Source organism: Centruroides vittatus, unplaced genomic scaffold (genome assembly GCF_030686945.1).
Source record: "Centruroides vittatus isolate TY-2023 unplaced genomic scaffold, ASM3068694v2 contig_345, whole genome shotgun sequence".
Taxonomy (NCBI): domain Eukaryota; kingdom Metazoa; phylum Arthropoda; class Arachnida; order Scorpiones; family Buthidae; genus Centruroides; species Centruroides vittatus.
This window is the reverse complement of record NW_027122170.1, coordinates 1,104,907-1,124,562: the sequence shown is the minus strand read 5'-3', so window position 1 is coordinate 1,124,562 and position 19,656 is coordinate 1,104,907. Positions and strand designations below refer to the sequence as shown.

Genomic DNA, 19,656 nt, shown 5'->3' with positions numbered 1-19,656 from the left:
TCCCGTATTCAAATTCGAGATTCCGATCCAATTTAAGGATTCTAAATCAAAGTTTATTTTATGGGTTTATTTAAACCGTTTTCTTAGAAATAATTCCGGAGTAATTCGTTTCCATTAAGAAAGACGAAGACGCGAAGAAACGTGGAACCACACGCAAATAGAAGATAAAAGCGTAATTTTTCGTACAAACAACAATACGTTTCTCTATTTCGTTCGTTCGATATCGGAATTATCCGTCGAAGGAGATTCTTCCGTTTCTCGAGTCACCCGATGCCGTCGCCATTTTCAATTATAAACGCAACTAGCTGCGAGGACCCGGCGTTATTCGGGCTTTCGAGGAGTGGTGGATCGGCGAGGTCGATTTGGGGCAGTGATAGAAAACGAACCGAAATGTACGTTTATCGGCCTCGATATTTACGATAACGAAACTGCTCGGGCCGACGGTGGGTGGGACCCCGGCGTGTTAGTCCCGTAGATTTGCACCTCGTCCCTTTCTCAAATCCCTCTTTAGCCGCATCGTCTACGATACGGGATGAGATCTTTAATTTGTACCCGAGCCGTATTTTTAGCCCCGGCCGTTTACTCGAACTAAGTCGGACCGACCGAATCCCCTTTCGATTAATACGTAAGTGACGCGGAACGTTTCTTCTCGCGGAAAACGAATACAATGTTTATTTATTAATTTAGATATGCAAATTCTACGAACTGCGATTGCGGCCGTAGGTAATATCGGCAACGTAATGGGTCTAAATGTACTTTATATGTTCACTTCCGAGATGTATCCGACGGTAGTTCGCAATATAGGAGTGGGTTCTTGCGTAATGATGGCTCGAATCGGAGGAATTCTCGCACCGTTTGCTAAAGAAGTACGTTAAATGTCTTTACAATTTATTCGTAAATAATGTGACGCGAGTTTAAATTTTTTTAAATATTTAGGCAACCGTCGTCCATTGGTCGATTCCGTATATTTTATTCGGAATTTTCAATATCGTCGGTGGATTATTGATTCTGATGTTCCCGGAAACGAAGGATATGCGGCTCGTCGATACACTTCGGCAAATGGAAAAGATGAAAATGTAATTTTTGTATTTTATTAAAAATTTAAATTCGTCTTTAAATATGGAAATTTTAACGCATTCATTTTTTATAGGAAAAATATTGCCGGTAAATGGAGATTTTCTTGTTGTTTCGAACGTAAATCGGATAATGTAATTTAAAATTAATATTGTTTTATTAATTTTAATCGTTTTTAAGTTATTGGCGATTTCTAATTCGATGCAGATTTAATGAATAAATCGTTAAAAATGAAATAATTCATTATTTAATGTCAATTTGATTATCGTTTGCCGCGTGCTGTTTAACGAAAACGATTAAGAAAAAATGTTAAATATAATTTAATTAAAAATTAATTTTTAAAGTATTCGTCTTCTCGATCTTCTCTTCTCGCTAAAACTCGGAATTTGTCTTCGACGCTGTTTCGCGTAAAAACTCGTAGTTAATTAACAAGTAACTTTATTCACTCTCCGATACGACTTACTGGGGTGACGACGAACGAAAAGTATGTTGGAATTTCACCTTCGACTCCAGGCCCGGATCGAGTTACGACAATAAGATCTCTCCAGTTCGATCTCGGAAAACGGACGAAAACTACGTAAATCTACCTTCCGATCTCGCTCGCGCCTTCCGAGCTTAAGAGCCTTTAAATAAAATTAATTATATATTGTATTAAATTCCATCGGTAGATACTAAAGGAATATTCGCGCAGCCTCTAATTAGTTAGAATTTGGGCCTACTAAGTAGGATCGGTTACTCGCTCTCGGCCATTTACGACGTTGCTCTTAATTCCATTTTTTCCTCGACTTACGTCTTCGCGGCTCGAGGTCGACTGTTTTTTTTCGTCGTAGATATTACGTCTCCCTTCTCGTAAGGGGAGGCCGAGGAAGATCGAAGGTCGAGTCGCTCGCAATTACGTATTACGAACATAATCTACAATTTGTATATACGGAACGAGTTATCCTTTGCATCCTTTTCGTTTCGAAGGTACCGAAGATAAATTAATTTTGTTAACTACTTACGTAGAAAGTCACGCGTGGAGAATGGGAAGGAACCTTTCTTAAGTTGACCTCGAAAATTATTTCAAAACGAGCGTAAACTCCGATTACTGTATATCGTAAAACGTGACGTCTCCCGACGGTACAGCTCCTGCCTAGTTTCGGAATTTTTCGGGAATGTTCGCGTGTTATAAATCGATAGCGCACGTAGCAACGGCTACTCGGTGTAACCGCCAACGATAAATAAACCGTATTCGTCTCTGTTTAGAATATGTTACAACTGTTAGAACGTTTCTCTCGTCTCTCAAACAATAGGAATTAAAGACGTAATCCGCGTGTATAATAAATCGGTGTAAATTTTCTCGAAAATCTCGTAACATTTATTCGAAATTTTTTCTAATTTATAACACGACACGCTTTATACTTACAGTTAAAATTGTATCTATTATTTTCTGTCCGATAGTGTTATTTACATTCGTGACCGACGCGATGCCTCGCATTTTCCCCCTAATTTTGCCTTCTTTAAAGTTGATTTTCCTCCGTTCCTCTTCCCGTCTTTTATACTAACAAAAACGGGATCTAGCCCGGGCATGGCTAACGTACTCCCGCGGGCCGGATCCGGCCCACTTAATGAATTTATGCGGCCCGCGATTAATCTTTCGACACTTAACTTCCGATAATTGGTCGAATGGATCGCGATACTTTATTTAAAAAAAAAATCCATCGTAGAGGTTTACAACTTTTCTACTCGTCTGTGTGATTGTGCAGAATAATAATAATAAAAAGATTATTTTATGATAAATATTAATATTTTAAATTTATGTATGTTAGACAATTATGTATGTTAGTCAATTAGACAATTAAATATACAGGTAATATTCAATTTAACTTAATAATGCGTGTGCTTTGACAGAAATGTAGTACTAATATATCTAAACATTTATTTACTTAAATGAATCGTTTTGTATTTAACATTTTTTAATTTTAATATTTCGTTCGGCCCGTGAAAAAAGTTATCTTTCCAATTCGGCCCGGGGCAAAAACTGTCGGCCACGCCCGATCTAGCCCGTTACCAACAATGCATCTCTGTCACCCCCCGGCAAATTAACGCGAGTCGATTTTGCAACACTGCCGAAACCTGTTTATTTCTTCCTTTTGCCGATAGGGTCGACGAACCTCGGGTGACGTATATCGGATTATCGAATGGTGAAAGGTAAAGAGATTGCTTATTTCTCGTCGTTTTATTCCGGAAGTGGGAGTTTGTAGAAAAGAATGGCGGCAACTGTTAGGCCGCGACTCCACTAGCGTAGAAACGGCCGTAAAAGCTTTTAATCGCGCGACCATGATATTTTACGCCCGAGCAGGTCGTAAAAACCGGCGTAAAAGCGAGTCGAGCGGTGTTCGACTTTCGAAGCAAATACGGCCGTAAACCGGTGCCATCCGGCGATCGGGAGCCAGCGAAATCTAGGTCATCGCGACACGGTGCGAAAATGGCGGAAAACGAGCTTTTGTGTACGTTCTCTCGCGGCCGGGGCCGGTTCTAGGGTTTTGAGCGCCCCGGGCAAAACAAAATTTGGCGCCCTTTCATACTAGAATATACAAATTTACTGCAAATTAAAAAAAAAGTAAAAAAAGGCAAAAAATCAAAATTACACAATAGAGAACCGTGTAAAAAATTTATTTATTTAAAGCGCGGCAAGCGTTGTTAATGCAAAGTTTACAGAAAGACAAAGTTATTTAACCATTAAGGCGTAAGACAGGCGCCAGTATCACTTTGACTATTCATATTTTATAAATTTGATCTCGTCCGTTTTTTGAGTAGATTGTTGTAATACGTGATACCGATCGCAAATTATCTTTTCAAAATAAATAAAAATAAACTTTTTAGAGATTAAAAAGCATTTGTCCGCATCAATGTCGCGTGATAAAAGCCATAAAAATTCTTAGGTTTCATTATTTTAATTAGTAAATTTTTGTTTTTGTCTATGAATCTTTTTTTTTAATTATTATGAATGCTGACTATACAAATAGTTTTCTTTGAATAATTGTAATATTATTTATATCTGTCGACAATAATAAAATAATTAGCGTCGCGACCTTTATTTGGTATTATTAAAGAAAAAACAATTTATTGCTTGCTAAAAAAATCGATGTCTCGTGAAAAATGATCAATTTTAATTTATAAAATCTAAAAAAATAATGAATGTAAAAATATATTTTATTTTTATATCGGCGCCCCGGGCAGTCGCCCGGCTTGCCCGCCCCTTCAACCGGCGCTGCTCGTGGCTACTAAGAAAAGAACTAGAATAGATCCGGAAAGATTTATCGAAAACATCCGAAAGTATTCGTGCATCTACGACGAGAGGTATCCCGATTATAATAACGAATGCCTAAAACACGAGATACGGACGACCGAAGGAAAATCCTTCGTTTAGAGGAGTATATAATAAAAAAGCGAAGCTTATAAGCGCTGTATATTATCTTAATAATACAATAATAAAAGTTAATATACGGAAGTAAAGATATTATTTTTACTACATTTGTAATTATAGTACAGAAAAAACTCGTAGAATATAATCACCGTCTTTATATCGACACGTCGCGTATACGACCGTAATAGTACCGTCGCCGTAAAAAGCTTCGCTAGCCGGACCTCCGCCGCAATCCGAGCGCAAACGCAAATAGGTCACGCGATTAAAAGCTTTTACGGCCGTTTTACGCTAGCGGAGTCGCGGCCTTAAAGAGAAATTCTAGTACTAACAGACAAAAAAAAAAAGAAAAAGCAAATGATAAAAATTCGACACGACCGAGCTATCGAACGGTAGTAAGATCCGAAAATTTCGATACGCGTTCGACGTGTTTAGTGCCGATCGCGCCATAAAAATTGTCCCTCTTCCCGTAAACGCGTGGAAGTGGGAGAAGAAACGTTAAATCGGTGTCTAAAAACAACGAGTTTGTGGTTCCGCTAAAACTTTAATGTTTTTGGAAATGCTAAAATATCTAAAAATGGTGTCGATTTCGAAAAGAAGAATGCGAAATGTAATCGTTTGTAGTCGGTCAAATTTGTGTGTTCGTTTCGTAATTAATAAGTGGAAAATTTGAAAGAACTTCTTCGCGAGTTTAAAGGTTTGGCGTATAAAAAAATGAATTTTACCTATAAATGTAAAAGCTGCACTTTCGGAAGCCGCATTACGTTTCCACTCGACGGTAAAATCGTAAATCGCCGCCTTATTCGAACACTGTTCCGAGTGCCGTCACTCGGAAACCCCGTGTTAATTTAGCCGAATGGAAAAAATGAACGAACGTGTATAAATATGTTTTATACGTAGGTCTGTCTGTCGTTTCTTACCCTATTTTTTTAATGACGATCCGACGAAATACGCCAAAGCGTGCCTCGCGCGGGTGTCGATACTTTATATTAGAACCGAGTTTCGAATTTCCTGTTTGAGCTTTCGGTAATGTCACTAAATATATTCTTATCCATATTTTTATTAATAAAATAATTATAATATTTTAAAGTAAAAAAATTTGTATACGTAACGCCGTATCGATCCGATTTGTTTTTAATCCGAGTCAAACTTAAAAGGGAGGCCGGATGGCCGAGTGGTCGAGGTGGCAGCCTACCGCTCTGGGGGACCCGGGATCGAATCCGAACGGGTCGAATAATCCCCAGGAATTTTTCGGGGGGTGGTCCGTTCGGATATGTCGGGCCCCGTCCCTCACCACCCGGTCGCCCCATTGTGGGCCTGGCCGAACCCATAATGGGCCTACTGAAAGAGGCCCTCTTAGTGCCCACAGGGCGGAAAGAGTTAAAAAAAAGAAAAAGAAAGAAACTTAAAAGGGAACGAACTCGGTGGAATAAATCGGGAATAACGATCGCTACCTAAAACGGGTCCCTTTAGACAACGAATCGCCGTCGCGAGAAGTGTGGCCAATTTTATTTTTTCAAATCGAGTGCCCGAAATTACGAGTCGTCCAAATCGTTACAAAAATATAAGCGACGAATTTCGTGGAAAATTATCTCCGTAATCCCCGAATGTTCGTGTCTACGGCCATCTTTTCGACAATCTTCGTGTTCATTGCTTTGGCGATTTCGTACCGCCGCGACGGGCACTTCCGAAAGTCAAAGATTCGGAAGCATCTTTACACGAAAGCCGACCTTTTCTCCGAGAAGAATCTTTGATTTCTCCTCGCATCGAAAGTTCGTATATAGAGCTAGCGGAACTGAGTTGAGCGCCACCTGTACGCGGGCAAAAAACTGCTTCGGAAAAACACGTGCGTCTTTGGGTTGGATACGTACCGAAATGCGGCGCTTTTCTTCCCGCGATAACGAAGCACGGCTTTCTGCCACACGAAACTTCAAAAAATAACTGTTGCGTGGTCGGTTGTAGCGTTACCTGTATTATTGCGCCGCCAGGTACAAAGTTAACCGGTAACGTGTGATAGTATTTTTTTAAAAATCGATATTAATATCGATAATACGACATACGTACCGTACGTGCAGAATCGATACATTAAGTCAAAATGATATACAGTCACTTCTCGAGTTACGACGAAAAATTTAATAAAAATTTTTTTAAATGTATCAATTTTTTATATTTTTCGTCAAATATATCATATACATATATCTTGCGATCGATTGCGTCGTCTTTAGTTTTGTTCCGCAGTTCATTACTCTTCTCTCGTGTTTTGTTGGTAAGTGCAGTCACTTCTCGACTTACGTCCGAAGTTGCGGAACCGAACGTCCGTCGTAAGTCGACAAGTAACTGTATCGACTAATGCAGGCATTACTTTGACCGTAAACTGCCGGATGTACAGTACGTATATATTATATATTATTTTTAAATATATACTTATAAATATTTGATAAATAATAAATTTATGTATTTTCTATTTGTTAAAATATATATAGTGTTACGCGTAACGCACAAAATTCGTACGAGATAAATTCGTATATTGCGAGAATGCTATTATTCCTCGACGCCGATCGAACGAACAAAATGTCGAAACAAAAGCGACGAGCACGAAGTACTAAACTTTAAAATTATCGCATTGGAAAATCACTGGTAAGATCGTGGTGGTCGGAACCTTCCTCGCGAGAATGTTTTTGTACGGTCGAAGCGGATGACGGCTTCCGAGTGTAACGTTTTATCGTTTTGCTTTTAAGCAGCTTCTTTGCTAATAACAGCGCTTCGCGGGAATCGGTAAGAGCTCGATTTTGTAGTTTTTATTAAATTTAATTGTAAAAAATACGTTCGACTGCCGCACTCGAATGAGGAAACGATAAAAACATCTATTTACTGCCAAAGTAAATAGAATAAAATTGAATGGTTTGAAAGGTACTAAATTGAAAGGAAAGGTGGGATTTCGTGAATGGTACTAAGAAAATGATGTTGGGTATCTTGGTACTGGAACAAGTAAAAAGGTACTAGATTAGTACAAAAGTACTAGGTAGAACGGCACTAGTGCCGCCTTTGTAGCTCCGATTCTGTTACCTGGCGTCGCCGCTAGAGGCGCCTCGATCTAGTTTCGCCTAGAGCCCTATATAAACAGAGTATGGCCACTCTAACGTATGGACGCCATTTTGAGGTCAAAGTTGCAGTGTCACAGTACTGCTTAGCATTTAAACGAGCAATGTTAGTTAAAAACAGAAATTAGATTCAGAAAGAAAGTTATATTAAGTTAAACATTTTTAGAAATAATTTTTAATTATGTTCGGAATAATTGTAGTTTGTAAGTGATTGATAAAATATACAACAATAACGGGGCTAGAAGCAAAAAAGTGAAAATATTACAAAATTATATTTAGTGGATCGCATTTATTCGCAGCACTATCGCGATATAAATAATCTGAAAAATATGTATTTAAATTTAAAAATATAATAACTAAAGACAAAAATTATTAAAAAAAAATCAATAAAGTTTATTTTTCAACAAGAAAAACTCGAGTAACGTAGTAACAAATAGTGATTCTCTGCATTTTTTGCAAGGAATGCGGATAATTACTAAATATCGATCATTTATTAATAAAAAGGGTAATTTCCCCGTTACGGGGGTGTTCTGTAGTCGTCTTTACAATGTCCGTAAAGAGGGAAGAGGCGAGCCTCGTTCGATTAACATTTCGTAGCCCGATCTTCCATCAGCAAATTTTAACTGCGGAGCCTTTCTTATTGTATTATTTTGCGATTTTATTTTCCGTGTTGACGCGTTTCCGAGGGCTGTTAATTGATCGGGATTGAAAATTAATTTTATGTTTGTACTCTGTGTGTTGACTCTAGACCAGTGGTTCTTAACTTGCCTGGAGGTAGCGAACCCCACCAGTTTCATATGAGCATTCACCGAACCCCTTTTAATTGGAAAAATAAAATATAATTTTTCAAATTCAAAACATACCTATTTATTTTATTGGTCCACAAAATAAACAAAACCATTATAGAACAAAACATTAAGAACAAAGAACAAAATTTAAAATTAGTGTGACTGCTGCTGTTGCCTTTTAGACACCAGTTCGGAAATGCGAGGCTTTACCTTGGAAAGTGCCACTCGCCTGTCATTTTCGCAACTAAGTCTGTTCCTTTTCTTCGTTTTAATGTCCAGCATCCTCGAAAAGGATTGCTCGCAAAGATATGTTGTCACAAACGGTATCAAAATTTCCAGAGCTTTCTTTGCAATAGCAAAGTACGTTACTATTTGGTGGCACCAAAACGATGAGAGCGTTGTTGTTTTGAAGAGTTGCTGTTGAACCTGGCTCTGCTGAATTTCAATGATTTCATCCAGGTATGTATCATTGACATCTGTTTTCTCAACATCAAACGTAAATGGCTGCCTCACCCATGCTGGATATAACGCTCTTGAAGGGAAGTACCCTTCAAGAGACTTTGCAAGCTCGTTTAAGTTCATGGAAATTGCGTGTTTCAGTTCCCCGATACAGAAATATCTCCGATTCCAGGCACATCATAATTCTTATTTACACATTCGTCTAGCAGGGTAAAGTTTGCAAAGTTACCGTTTTCTATTCGTCGTTTCCACAACGGTAGCTTTTTTTGAAACGCCTTCAGGGCTTCTTCCGCTTCGATGATGTTGACACCACCACCCTGCATCTGTTGATTCAGATGATTGAGAGCTGCGAAGATATCAGCCATGTTCGCAAGCATGAGAACAAATTCAGAATTTTTGAAGCAATCTGCATGACCATGTTGGTGCTCTTGCAAAAACAGGGCTAATTCCTCACGTAGGGCAAAAACACGATTCAGAACCTGTCCCCGGGATAACCACCAAACGTTTCAATGGTACAGAAGTACCTCGAATTCAGACCCCATTTCTTTACACAACTCCTTGAAGATGCGGTGCCTCAGAGCACTATTTGGCACATAGTTCACGCATTCCACTACAATTTTTAAGACTTCTGCCAGTTTTGGAGGCATGGTTTTTGTTGCCAACGCATGCCTGTGTAGGATACAATGTGTAACAACGATGTGTGGTGCATCGGCTTTCACTAGCGCACCAAAACCAGACTTTCTTTCCAGCATGGCTGGAGCTCCGTCCGAACAAACTGCAGAAACCATATCCCACGAAAGATTATTTTCTTTGAATAAGTCATCCACAAGTTTCTTTACATCGGCTGCCTTAGTTGTTGTTGTAAGAGGCTTACATAATAAAAAATCTTCCTTTATAACGTCGTCTTTCACATAGCACACAAATACTACAAATAGCTGACTTAGACTGGAAACGTCTGTAGTTTCGTCGAGTTGAAGACTGAATTTTGCCGGGCTTGAAATCAGATCTGCAACTACTTGGGCCAAGATATCTTTGCTCATGTCGTCTATTCTGTCACTGATGGTGTCATTTGAAAAAGGAATTTGGGATAACTTAACTTCAGCCGCTTTTCCCAGCATGATATTCGCCATCTTCAACACGGCTGGTTTTATGAGTTTTTCACCAATATTGTGTGGTTTGCCCTGCTTTGCGATAAGGTAAGCGACTTCGTACGATGCTGTAAGGATCGGTTTATCGATGGGTACAAAGCCGAGGATAGGCAGACTACCCTTTTCATCAAATCTGGCCCTCTTCACCTTGAATTCAGCGAGTGTTGTATTTTTGTAATTTCCATGCAGATTAAAGAAGTGTTCTCTTAGTTTTGCCGGTGCTAGACTAGAATTGCTCAACTTGGCATTGCAAATCATGCAACAAGGACGCTGACTCCCATCACGTTCCGTTATACGTGTGAATCCATATTGTACATATTCGTCCGACCACTTTCTTTTTTTGCTCGACATAGTATGAAGGGATTAAAATATTAAAAAAGAAATCACACGACGTACAATCACGACAGTCACAATTCGAATACTAGGCGCACCAAATTTCCTGCAGAATAGAAAGGCCAAGCGATGTTGCGTGATCACCCGCAGCCAATTATAGCCGAGTGGGGCGTGTCATCACGAACGTATGAGTCGGGGTCGTATGAGTCCTCTCCACTTCGTTTCACTTAGAGAGTAGTAGAAGTTAGTTTCCCAATAGAATACACGTTATGTAGCATTAGTTTTCGAAACCAATACGGTTTCTACGTTACGATGACGTCAGGTGGTTGACCTCTGTCGAACCCGAGACTGACTCGCCGAACCCCAGGGGTTCGGTCGAACCCAGGTTAAGAACCACTGCTCTAGACTTTAATTTTCTTATCTCCTCATAGAGGTCCTTATTCTTTTCTGCACTCTTTTAACTCTATGTAATGCATTATGCAATCGAAATTACAATTCTTTAATTTGTTTTGATTTTGATGACAGTGGCTGGCTAACAAGATTGCCGGAGTCTCGAAATACTGGACCAGATGTCTCATTCTCTTCGTCTTCATTCGTACTTTTACATTCTTCGGCATTTTCTTCAAAAAGAATCAAAGTATGCAATAAAAAAAATAGAATACAGTCAAACCTGTTTTTATGCGGTCTTTTTTTGTGCGATTTTTTATTTGTGCGGTGTTTTATATGTGCGGTATAGTTGGCGACTAGTCTCGTGCGTTTTGTCATGTCTCACGTTGACTTATTATAGCTAAATAAACTTATTATAGAATAAATGAACTTATTATAGCAATATTATTTTATGAATATGAGAAAAATGAAATAATTTATTTTTTAAGTCAACAAAATGCGTCCCCTTCCTCTCACTCTACACTTTTTCGGATCTTCCGCCGGCTGCGTAGCCCACCTACAACAGCGGATACCCAGAACATCATCCAGTCCCCCACCACCCTCCTAACACCGCTTCAACAGGCGGAGGCACTGGCCGACTTTTTCGGGAGGAATCGCCCAATTGGAGCATTCGCTCCCCTCTCGGCACCCCACCAGCCCACAGCGATAAGCGACGACCGTCCTTTTCACATCCAGGAACTGGTCCGCGCACTCCGCCGGATTCGCAACACCACACCCGGCCCGGACGGCATCAGCGCCCGAGCTTTAAGGGCGCTCCCGATCGCCGGCCTCCGCTCCCTTTTAGACCTCTTCAACGAGTTCTGGATTTCCGGGACTTGTCCACAAGACTGGAAAACGGCTACAGTCATCCCCATCGCAAAACCCGGGCCGGCCCGCCACGAGCTGCGGCTCGTATAGGCCAATATCCCTGACGTCTCATCTCGCCAAGATCTTTGAACACCTTGTTTTGCACCGCCTTCAGGCACACGCCATGCACACAAACCACTTCCACCCACACCATTTCGGCTTCTTACCCTATCGCGGCGTCCAGGAAGCGCTGACCTCCATACATCACCACATTGCTGTAGCTCGGGCACAGCGCCGTTGGACGTACCTGATCGCCCTCGATCTGGAGGGAGCATATGACTCTGTCTGCCACCATGGCCTTCTGGCAAAGCTGCCTTCCATGGGCGTCGGCGGACGGACGTCGCGCTGGCTTTCCTCATTCCTGCTCCAGCGCACTTTCCGGGTCCGCTGGAGAGGCGCGCTGTCCTCATTCCACACTCTTACGCAGGGCGTCCCGCAGGGCAGCGTTCTTGCGCCCTTCCTGTTCATCTGCTACATGGCTGACCTTTGGGAGGACTTCCCTCCGGGAGTCAGGGCAGTCCTATACGCGGACGACCTCTTTCTTATCGTAACGAGTACCAACCCCACTCAGGCCACCATCCGCGCGCAAAACGCGCTTGACCATTTGACCCATTGGGCGGCCAGATGGAGCCTCTCCTTCTCTGCAACAAAAAGCGCTGTCATGGACCTGTCACCCAAACATAACCGTCCGCCAGTGGCGCTGACCCTGCCATCGGGGAGTATTCCGCAACGCACCACCATACGTGTCCTGGGCATGCACTTCTCTCATACGTTCACGTGGACGGCCCACGAGACCTTCACGCGCACAAAACTGACCAGAGCGGGATTTTTCCTAAAATTCTTCGCCTCCCGCCGTAACGGCGCTCGTACAGCTGAGCTCCTCAAGCTTCTCTTTACGGTTCTCAGTCCTATGGCGGAGTTCGGGGCGCCGCTTCTGGATGGCGCCCCGCCCACAGCCATAAATCGCATTGAGAAACCGCTCCACGCTGCATTACGAACGGCGCTGGGCGTGCCCAGGACGACCCCTCTCTTATCCCTCTACACAGAGACTGATTATGTGCCGCTCCGCCTCAGAACACTCTCCCATGCGGCGGCTCAAATTTCGAGGGGCAGTTTCAGCCCACTACATGATTTCTACCAAAACGCCTCAAGTTTGGACTTTTATCGTTGGCGCCGACACCAAGAACCATACGTACACCGGGTCATATCCCGATACCGTCGGGAAGGCCAAATGACGTCACTTATTTATCGCCAGCGCTGCGTGCCACCAAGCACTGCCAGCGTCCATCCACACATCAGTCTAGACGACTACCCCACTTCATCCACCGACCCACCAGTCGTCACGAGCGTCCGTTTCCGGGAGACAGTCGCCGCAAAATGGCCGGGCTGGCTCTGTCTAGGCGCGGATGCATCCAAAACCAGTACGCGGACCGCCATTGGCGTTGTCTTTTCTAACACCCAACAAAACAGAGGCCTGGTCCCTGCACAACTACTGTAGCGTCTTCGGGGCAGAAGCCCAGGGCATCCTGCGCGCAATCCACATCAGCGCCCCGCTTGCCAAACCCACCGTTATCTTTTCTGACAGCCGCTCGGTCATCCAAGCTATGGCCAACGTCTCGTTCTCTTCACCACCCATCATCATCGATCTCGCAGCTCTCGTCTGCGCCCACACGGCGCCCATCATCATCGCTTGGACACCGGGCCATGCCAACATTCCAATTAACGAGGCGGCCGACAAAGCGGCCCGCCGCGACCCGTTCAGTGGATCCATCTGGAAACCCCTCACGCCACGGGACCTCACCCGGGCCATACGGGACACCACCATCGCCACCCTGACGGATGCCTGGTCAGCGGCGCTCCGCAGCAAAGGCCGGGACCACCTTCGCCCGTTCGCCCCCTGGAGCTACAGTTGCGCGTCGTCTCGCCACGCGGAGACGCTATTGGCCCGGCTCCGGACCGAGACGGCCGCGCTAAATGCCTTCCTTCACTCACGACACCTTCACGACTCTCCGGGGTGCCCCCATTGTGGGGCGGCGGAAACAACTCTTCATTACTGGCTACACTGCCCTAAATATGCCTTAGCCCGCAAGGACCTAGGCAACACGATGACCCTTAATGTCTCTGGTGCGCACGCTGACGCCTATCTACTAGCCACCGGCCTCCATCACTCCTAGTCACCACGTGGCGGCGCTGGAGCGCTACATTAGCCTCACTGGTCGTTTCGCTTAGCAACTGGCAACGTCGGTCCGAGAAAGAGCCGCAAAGGCTATAATCTCCATATCAAACAAGCGAAAGGAAAGGAAAGTCAACAAAACACCACCTGGACAAAAATATGTAAAACAGACGATAGACGAGACGATGCAGTCAAGTGCTGACATCTGTTGTCAATAAATTCTACGTCTGTTTTAATTACGTTAATTAAGCCTTCAAAGTGCTTTCGCTTTCCTGGATCATTAAGATAAGATTCATTTCAAAGCGTAAATTGAAGGTAAATATACTGTATTATTTCGTTTAAAAAAGCAATTCCTAGTTATTTCGTACGGTTTTGAGTTATTTTCTACGTGAGACTTTTTTTATGCAGTCCCTATTGACCGCATAAAAAAATATTTTTTTAATTGTGTTGCGAAAACTATTTTATATAGCCACTCGTGAAGTTTCGTGCAATTTTTTATGCGTTTTTTATGCGGTCCCTATCCACCGCATAAAAACAGGTTTGACTGTATTTAATAAGAATATTTTAAATTTATATTATAAATATACCTGTACTGGGCTGCATAGATGTCATGGGAGATAAATTTGTAGCGTAACTGTGGTCCAAGGTCGGATCTATACGCTCGCAATTGTTTCTACGCCCTGTTTTTGATTCAGAGCATCTTCTCTTAGGTGCAGGTCTGCGAGAAAAAAGTGTAGGACGGCATCGAGCTTCGGCAATCTTCTTCCATCCTTCCTGTGATTCTCACGCTGATCTTTCTCAAAATGAACCTATGAGAGTTAATTGTAAATATTCGCATCACTAAACCAATATACTTATAAAGGTTAAAATGTATTAACAGACTAAATATTCTTTAGCTTTAGTTTATTAATGTGCGATGTACAATTAAATAGGTAGGCAAAGCGGAAGTCCTTTCTCATAAAAATTCTGACAAAGTAATGCATGTTTTCCAGGAATGCATAATTTCTTATTTTCATCCAGCCTGTTTACTTTAATCGCCAATGCTTTTTTTCCTAGCTTTATCACTTGGAAATCGATGCAGTTTGAATTTAGCTTTATTTTGAGCAATTAATGGCCGATCGACCCGGCACGATCTATTTTTATGTGGTAGCTTTAAGAGCGATATAGATGCATCGATAGATCTAAAGGCTAAAATAATAATTTCTAACGTCGGTATAGCAAAGTAAGAACTAACTCGATGTTTAGAATCTATTTTAGATTGGAACTACCCGGTATATAAAGTTCCAATCCTGTTATTTATCGTAATAAATAGCTGATTGAAACTCACTTGTCGTAAGCGGATCGGAAGCTGGCCTCGTAATGGCGTCCACAAACCACGTGATCGGCAGTAGCCAATCATATTTTGACTCCCAGTTGACCATATTCTGTTTATAGAGGGCTCTAGTTTCGCCGTTCCTTTCACTAGCTCTTTAGCTAATCGGGCCTCCTGCCCCTAAAGTTTTCTTCTGTTCGTTCTGGAGCTTAAGGAAAGTCACTGGGAATTTATAGGTCTACGGCAATTTTTTCAAATACAGCCTAATAAACACAAGCAGGAAAGAACAAAGATTAAACACGTGTTGTTTCATCTTACAGTGAATTCGTTAATCCGAATTTGAGATTTAGAACTTAAAACGAGAATTGAATTAATTGTATTTAACTGAACTCGCGATTTAATTTCTGCTCCAGAATTATAGTCAATATAGCCGCCAACTTCGTTGACCAATCAATCGATGTATTCGGTGTAAAGAACGGGCCATTAATGCAATTGTATTAACTTATGGCTAAGTAGTTATTATTGTCGAGTAAATGGCGCGTATTAACAGGATATAGGAATTCGGATAAACTGTATCGGCGGTAAATTAAGACCTTCCGTGTTCCCAGGCATAGAAAATTGGAGCTCTCTATACAATTTTACATTATAAACTAATTGTAACTATATAATTCTTTATAAATTATAATATACAATAGTAACGGTAAAATTGGTTTAATTTTGTGAACCCCCGAGCGAGGCACGTGCCTACTAGGGTCAACAAATTCTGAGAAAACTAAATACAATGGATTCTCGATATAGTGAACTCCATGGACGTCCGAAGAAAATTTTTCAAGGGGAAGCTTGGAAACCAATAATTACATCAATAATTTTTATTTATTTATTTACTTCTGGGGGGTTTAATCACGAGTATATTTTAAAATACAGTATTGAATCAATACAAAAAAAATAGACAAAGCTGTCTTAAAAAGATACTTAAAGTTTAAGTATCTCAATCATTACGGTTATAATTTGTGGAATTTTTACTCGAGCTCGGGACAAGAGCCCCGTTTGTCCCTATGCGGACCCTTAAAGCACCGAGCTTAACCCCTCACCAAATACATAAAGTATCGCAAGAACCAACGAAATTGTCTGTTAAATAGAAAGTTCGCTATATCGGGTGGTTACTACGTGAAGTGTATTCTATTTAGCTTTATTGTGTTTTTTTTTCTTTTGTTTGATATAGTTATTCAACAGATTAAAAAAGAACCAAAATTTTGACCAATCGGTGATTAACCAACATTAACAACCATGACGTTTAATTTAAAATATTGTGGGAATTATTTTTTAAAAAGAGGATTTAGTAATATAGCTTCTTGACGGAACAATGTGTAGAATAGTAACACGACCACCTGTTCACCCCGGATTTTGCAAAAGACGTTAGAAAACAAAAGAGTCGCCCTCGTGGTAAGATTTCTCACGAAGAATGAGGGTTCTCACGATTACACTAAGTATTTATATACCAAATATTTAGACGGAAGCAGACGACAGACATCTCTAAAGTAGAAATCGAGAGGATTGATGAATTTACATACACATACATATACAATAGAATGCTCGTCTCTCTCTGTTGATCGACCTGCACCAAGTTTTTCATACCTGTATAGACTTCCACGAAATCTGTACATTTCCCACTCTTTCCTATTTGATCTTCTCGACACTTCGTGATAAACATAACAACAGTGGGTTAATTAATTAATTAGAACAAAGATAGTAACAGAGAACTCGCGTGTTTGCGCTCGACGCTGCCAACCGTATACTAAGTTTATTATTCAAATATACTGTATTCCGCAATTGGTATATAATGCTTTTAAGTAATTAAATTGTTTATCGAGATTTAGCTTATATTTAGAACAAAATATATTTAAATTCTTCCACTTAAAAGTAGTCTACAAGTAGTCTAAAGTTTGAAAATGAAGCGTGTCGTCCTGGAACAAACATAAAGAAAAGCATTTTTCTAACACCATATACTACAAAAGTAAACCGCATCATCTTACAAAATCATTTAGACCTAGATTTTGAAGCGTCGTTAAGTACTTAATATGGTATAAACAAGCAACCCTGCAGCAGAATATTAATATTATTAAAAAAAGCATTAGAAAATGTGCCCCTGCGACACGCCAATTGTCTCGAACTTATACTACGCGTGGACTTTCACCCGATTTAAATAACTTACGTCCCGTAAAAAGTAAATAAACATACGAACATCTGCCGCTGTCCGAAAGATGGCAGCTGTTCAATACCTCGACGTATTAATTGCTAATTTACACGAAACAAAGAATATAAAAAATTATGCTGTGTAATAATAACAAATCATAAGTTTAGAGTAGTTGCGAGCTAATAAACTTACGTAAAATATCAGGAAATGTTACTAGGCCCTATATCTCGCTTCGTTGCTTCCGGAAGAGGGCAATCCATTAATTACGCGAACAGTTTTTGAGTCTCTTTTGCCTCTTCCTACTCTTCCTACCTCGTTGTATACAACCGTGGGCTTTTTACAAACCCCCTCCACTTTAATTAGTTTATGGCCTCCTCGGCACCGAAGAAAATTAATGGCTTTCGAAGGAACAAACTGTGTGCTAAAAAGTCCACCTAGACTTCCTCCCTCCCCATTCTCGCGTGTTTTTCGCCATTCCTTTTACCCGTTAATAGACGACACCAATGCATTCGGTACAAAACTAGAATTTTTATTCCTTTCGTGAATAGACGATGAACCATAGCTTAATATAAAAAGATTTTATTAGAAATACACGGGATTTCGAGTACAGGAGATGTTTTTTAATAAAGTAACAAATAAAAATGGTTATCTCGAGGTTTATATATCAATTTTCTTCGCAAAATGAGCAAATAAAATAGATTTTAAATTATTTTGCATCGAGATGGGAGTTATTCTAGAACTGTACAGAAAACAGTGGACCATCTGCAGAGCAAAAAGAATTTGATTTTAAAAAGTAATGTAACTCTCGCAATTTCATTTCATTATTTTTATCATGTTTTGGAATCTCAAAAAACTTTTATTAGTAACAGTTGTTTATTCAAAGATCGTCAATTCTTCTACGACCCGGGGGTCGCCAAATAATAATGAAATCATTTATTATAAACTTATAAACATTTTACTTACAATAAGCACACGTGTAAAGAAAAGAAAGAGCACGTACAGTACAGTACACATCGAGTTGGAACTTGCAAATTGCTCGTTCGTAGCCGTCGCTATAAACGCAGCGACATAAAATAATAGGAATATTTGTATTACATTTTTTATCCTGTCGGTACTTTTTTAATGTATACAATTAGTGCAATGCGATTATATAATTAAAAAAATTTACATTTATAATTACAGTCAAAATTCGATTAGTAATAGTAACGCTTACTGTTATTATTTCTTTGGGTGGGGTCGCAAAATGTTAATTTTTTTTATATTTACTATTTGGGGGTCGCGGAGCTAAGAAGGTCGAGAATCGCTGTTCTAGGAGAATAAACAAATAAAAATAAAAGATTATAGAATAAATAATTACTAGGAGCAATTATTTATTCTAGGACAGTGGTTCCCAACCGGTGTTCCGTAAGCATCTCCCAAGTGTTCCGCAGATTTAGTAGCAAATCGGAAAGTGTACAATCGTATTCGAGCCGCCGAATATCAAAAAATTAAAATCATAAAATTTTCACAAACTTAAATATATATGTACGACTCGTACTTACGGAGTGTACTACCGTTTCGAATAAGATAAAGGCAATGATAAAAACTGAATGAAATATGTAAAAAACATCAGGCACAAGTTTCCCATTAAAGTTATTTAAATATATTTTTTCCTGTCTTAGAATTGGCGTTAATAATATGAGTAGAGATTTTGAATTATAACTGCTTAATTCTAATAAAATAACTGATGACAAGCTTATGTATTTCATATCAACTTAAGTAAGTGTTCCGCTAAAGAAAATTGCTCACAAAGGTGTTCCGCATCCTAGAAAAGGTTGGGAACCACTGTTCTAGGAGGATCATTAATTGGTCTACGCATAACTGAAATTTTGTTTTATGTCTTATAGAAATATGTTTTATTATGCCTTATACACGGATATATTATTAATATTTTGTATAAAAAATAAAAATTATTCAAATTTATACACCATAACGTCAATTGCGATCTGTAACAATTTAAAAACCTCGATCACTTTGATATTTCTAATATTCTAGTAGAGCGCTATATCGAGGATTTCCTCGATGTAGCGCTCTTCTAATAGTGCCACTCGTAAACGGATCATCCGTATAAATATTTAACACAGAACCTTCGGTATTTGCGAATTATTGACGACGTTGTTACTGTAGGCCAGGGTCGCCGAAGAGGTCGATATAACATTATTAGGGGGTCGATTATCGAGCTTAGGCTAAAGAAAAGGGGGAGCTAAGGATCGAGCTTATCCGTCTCACCGATTGTCAGTTACAAAAATTATTATTAACAAATTTACAATAAATGAAAAACAAATGCAAAATTAAAAGAAATGTATTAAAATAGTAAGTGCTTTGTTTTGCTCGTA

At 40.3% G+C, this 19,656-nt stretch overlaps 4 protein-coding genes across 6 annotated transcripts in view; 2 read left to right on the top strand and 2 right to left on the bottom strand.

Annotated features, from left to right (window-relative positions):
• LOC136974204 (solute carrier family 22 member 3-like) overlaps positions 1–1,420 on the top strand; it is a 37,141-nt gene extending 35,721 nt beyond the window's left edge. For all 3 annotated transcript variants that reach the window (XM_067269026.1, XM_067269025.1, XM_067269024.1), the window contains exons 9-11: positions 688–866; positions 937–1,076; positions 1,151–1,420. In XM_067269026.1, the coding sequence (XP_067125127.1) occupies positions 688–866; positions 937–1,076; positions 1,151–1,217 (386 nt within the window). In that variant the 3' untranslated portion in view covers positions 1,218–1,420. The remainder of the gene's footprint in view (positions 1–687; positions 867–936; positions 1,077–1,150) is intronic.
• A 7,102-nt stretch (positions 1,421–8,522) lies between these two features.
• Positions 8,523–8,951, bottom strand: LOC136974175 (protein FAM200C-like). The gene has a single exon (XM_067268979.1). The coding sequence runs from the start codon at positions 8,949–8,951 to the stop codon at positions 8,523–8,525; it is 429 nt and encodes a 142-aa protein (XP_067125080.1).
• Positions 8,952–9,334: 383 nt separating this feature from the next.
• On the bottom strand, positions 9,335–10,327 carry LOC136974174 (protein FAM200C-like). Its single transcript, XM_067268978.1, has one exon. The coding sequence runs from the start codon at positions 10,325–10,327 to the stop codon at positions 9,335–9,337; it is 993 nt and encodes a 330-aa protein (XP_067125079.1).
• Positions 10,328–13,008: 2,681 nt separating this feature from the next.
• Positions 13,009–13,776, top strand: LOC136974173 (uncharacterized). The gene has a single exon (XM_067268977.1). It carries the CDS (start codon positions 13,009–13,011, stop codon positions 13,774–13,776), a length of 768 nt encoding a protein of 255 aa, XP_067125078.1.
• The last annotated feature ends 5,880 nt before the right edge of the window (positions 13,777–19,656 follow it).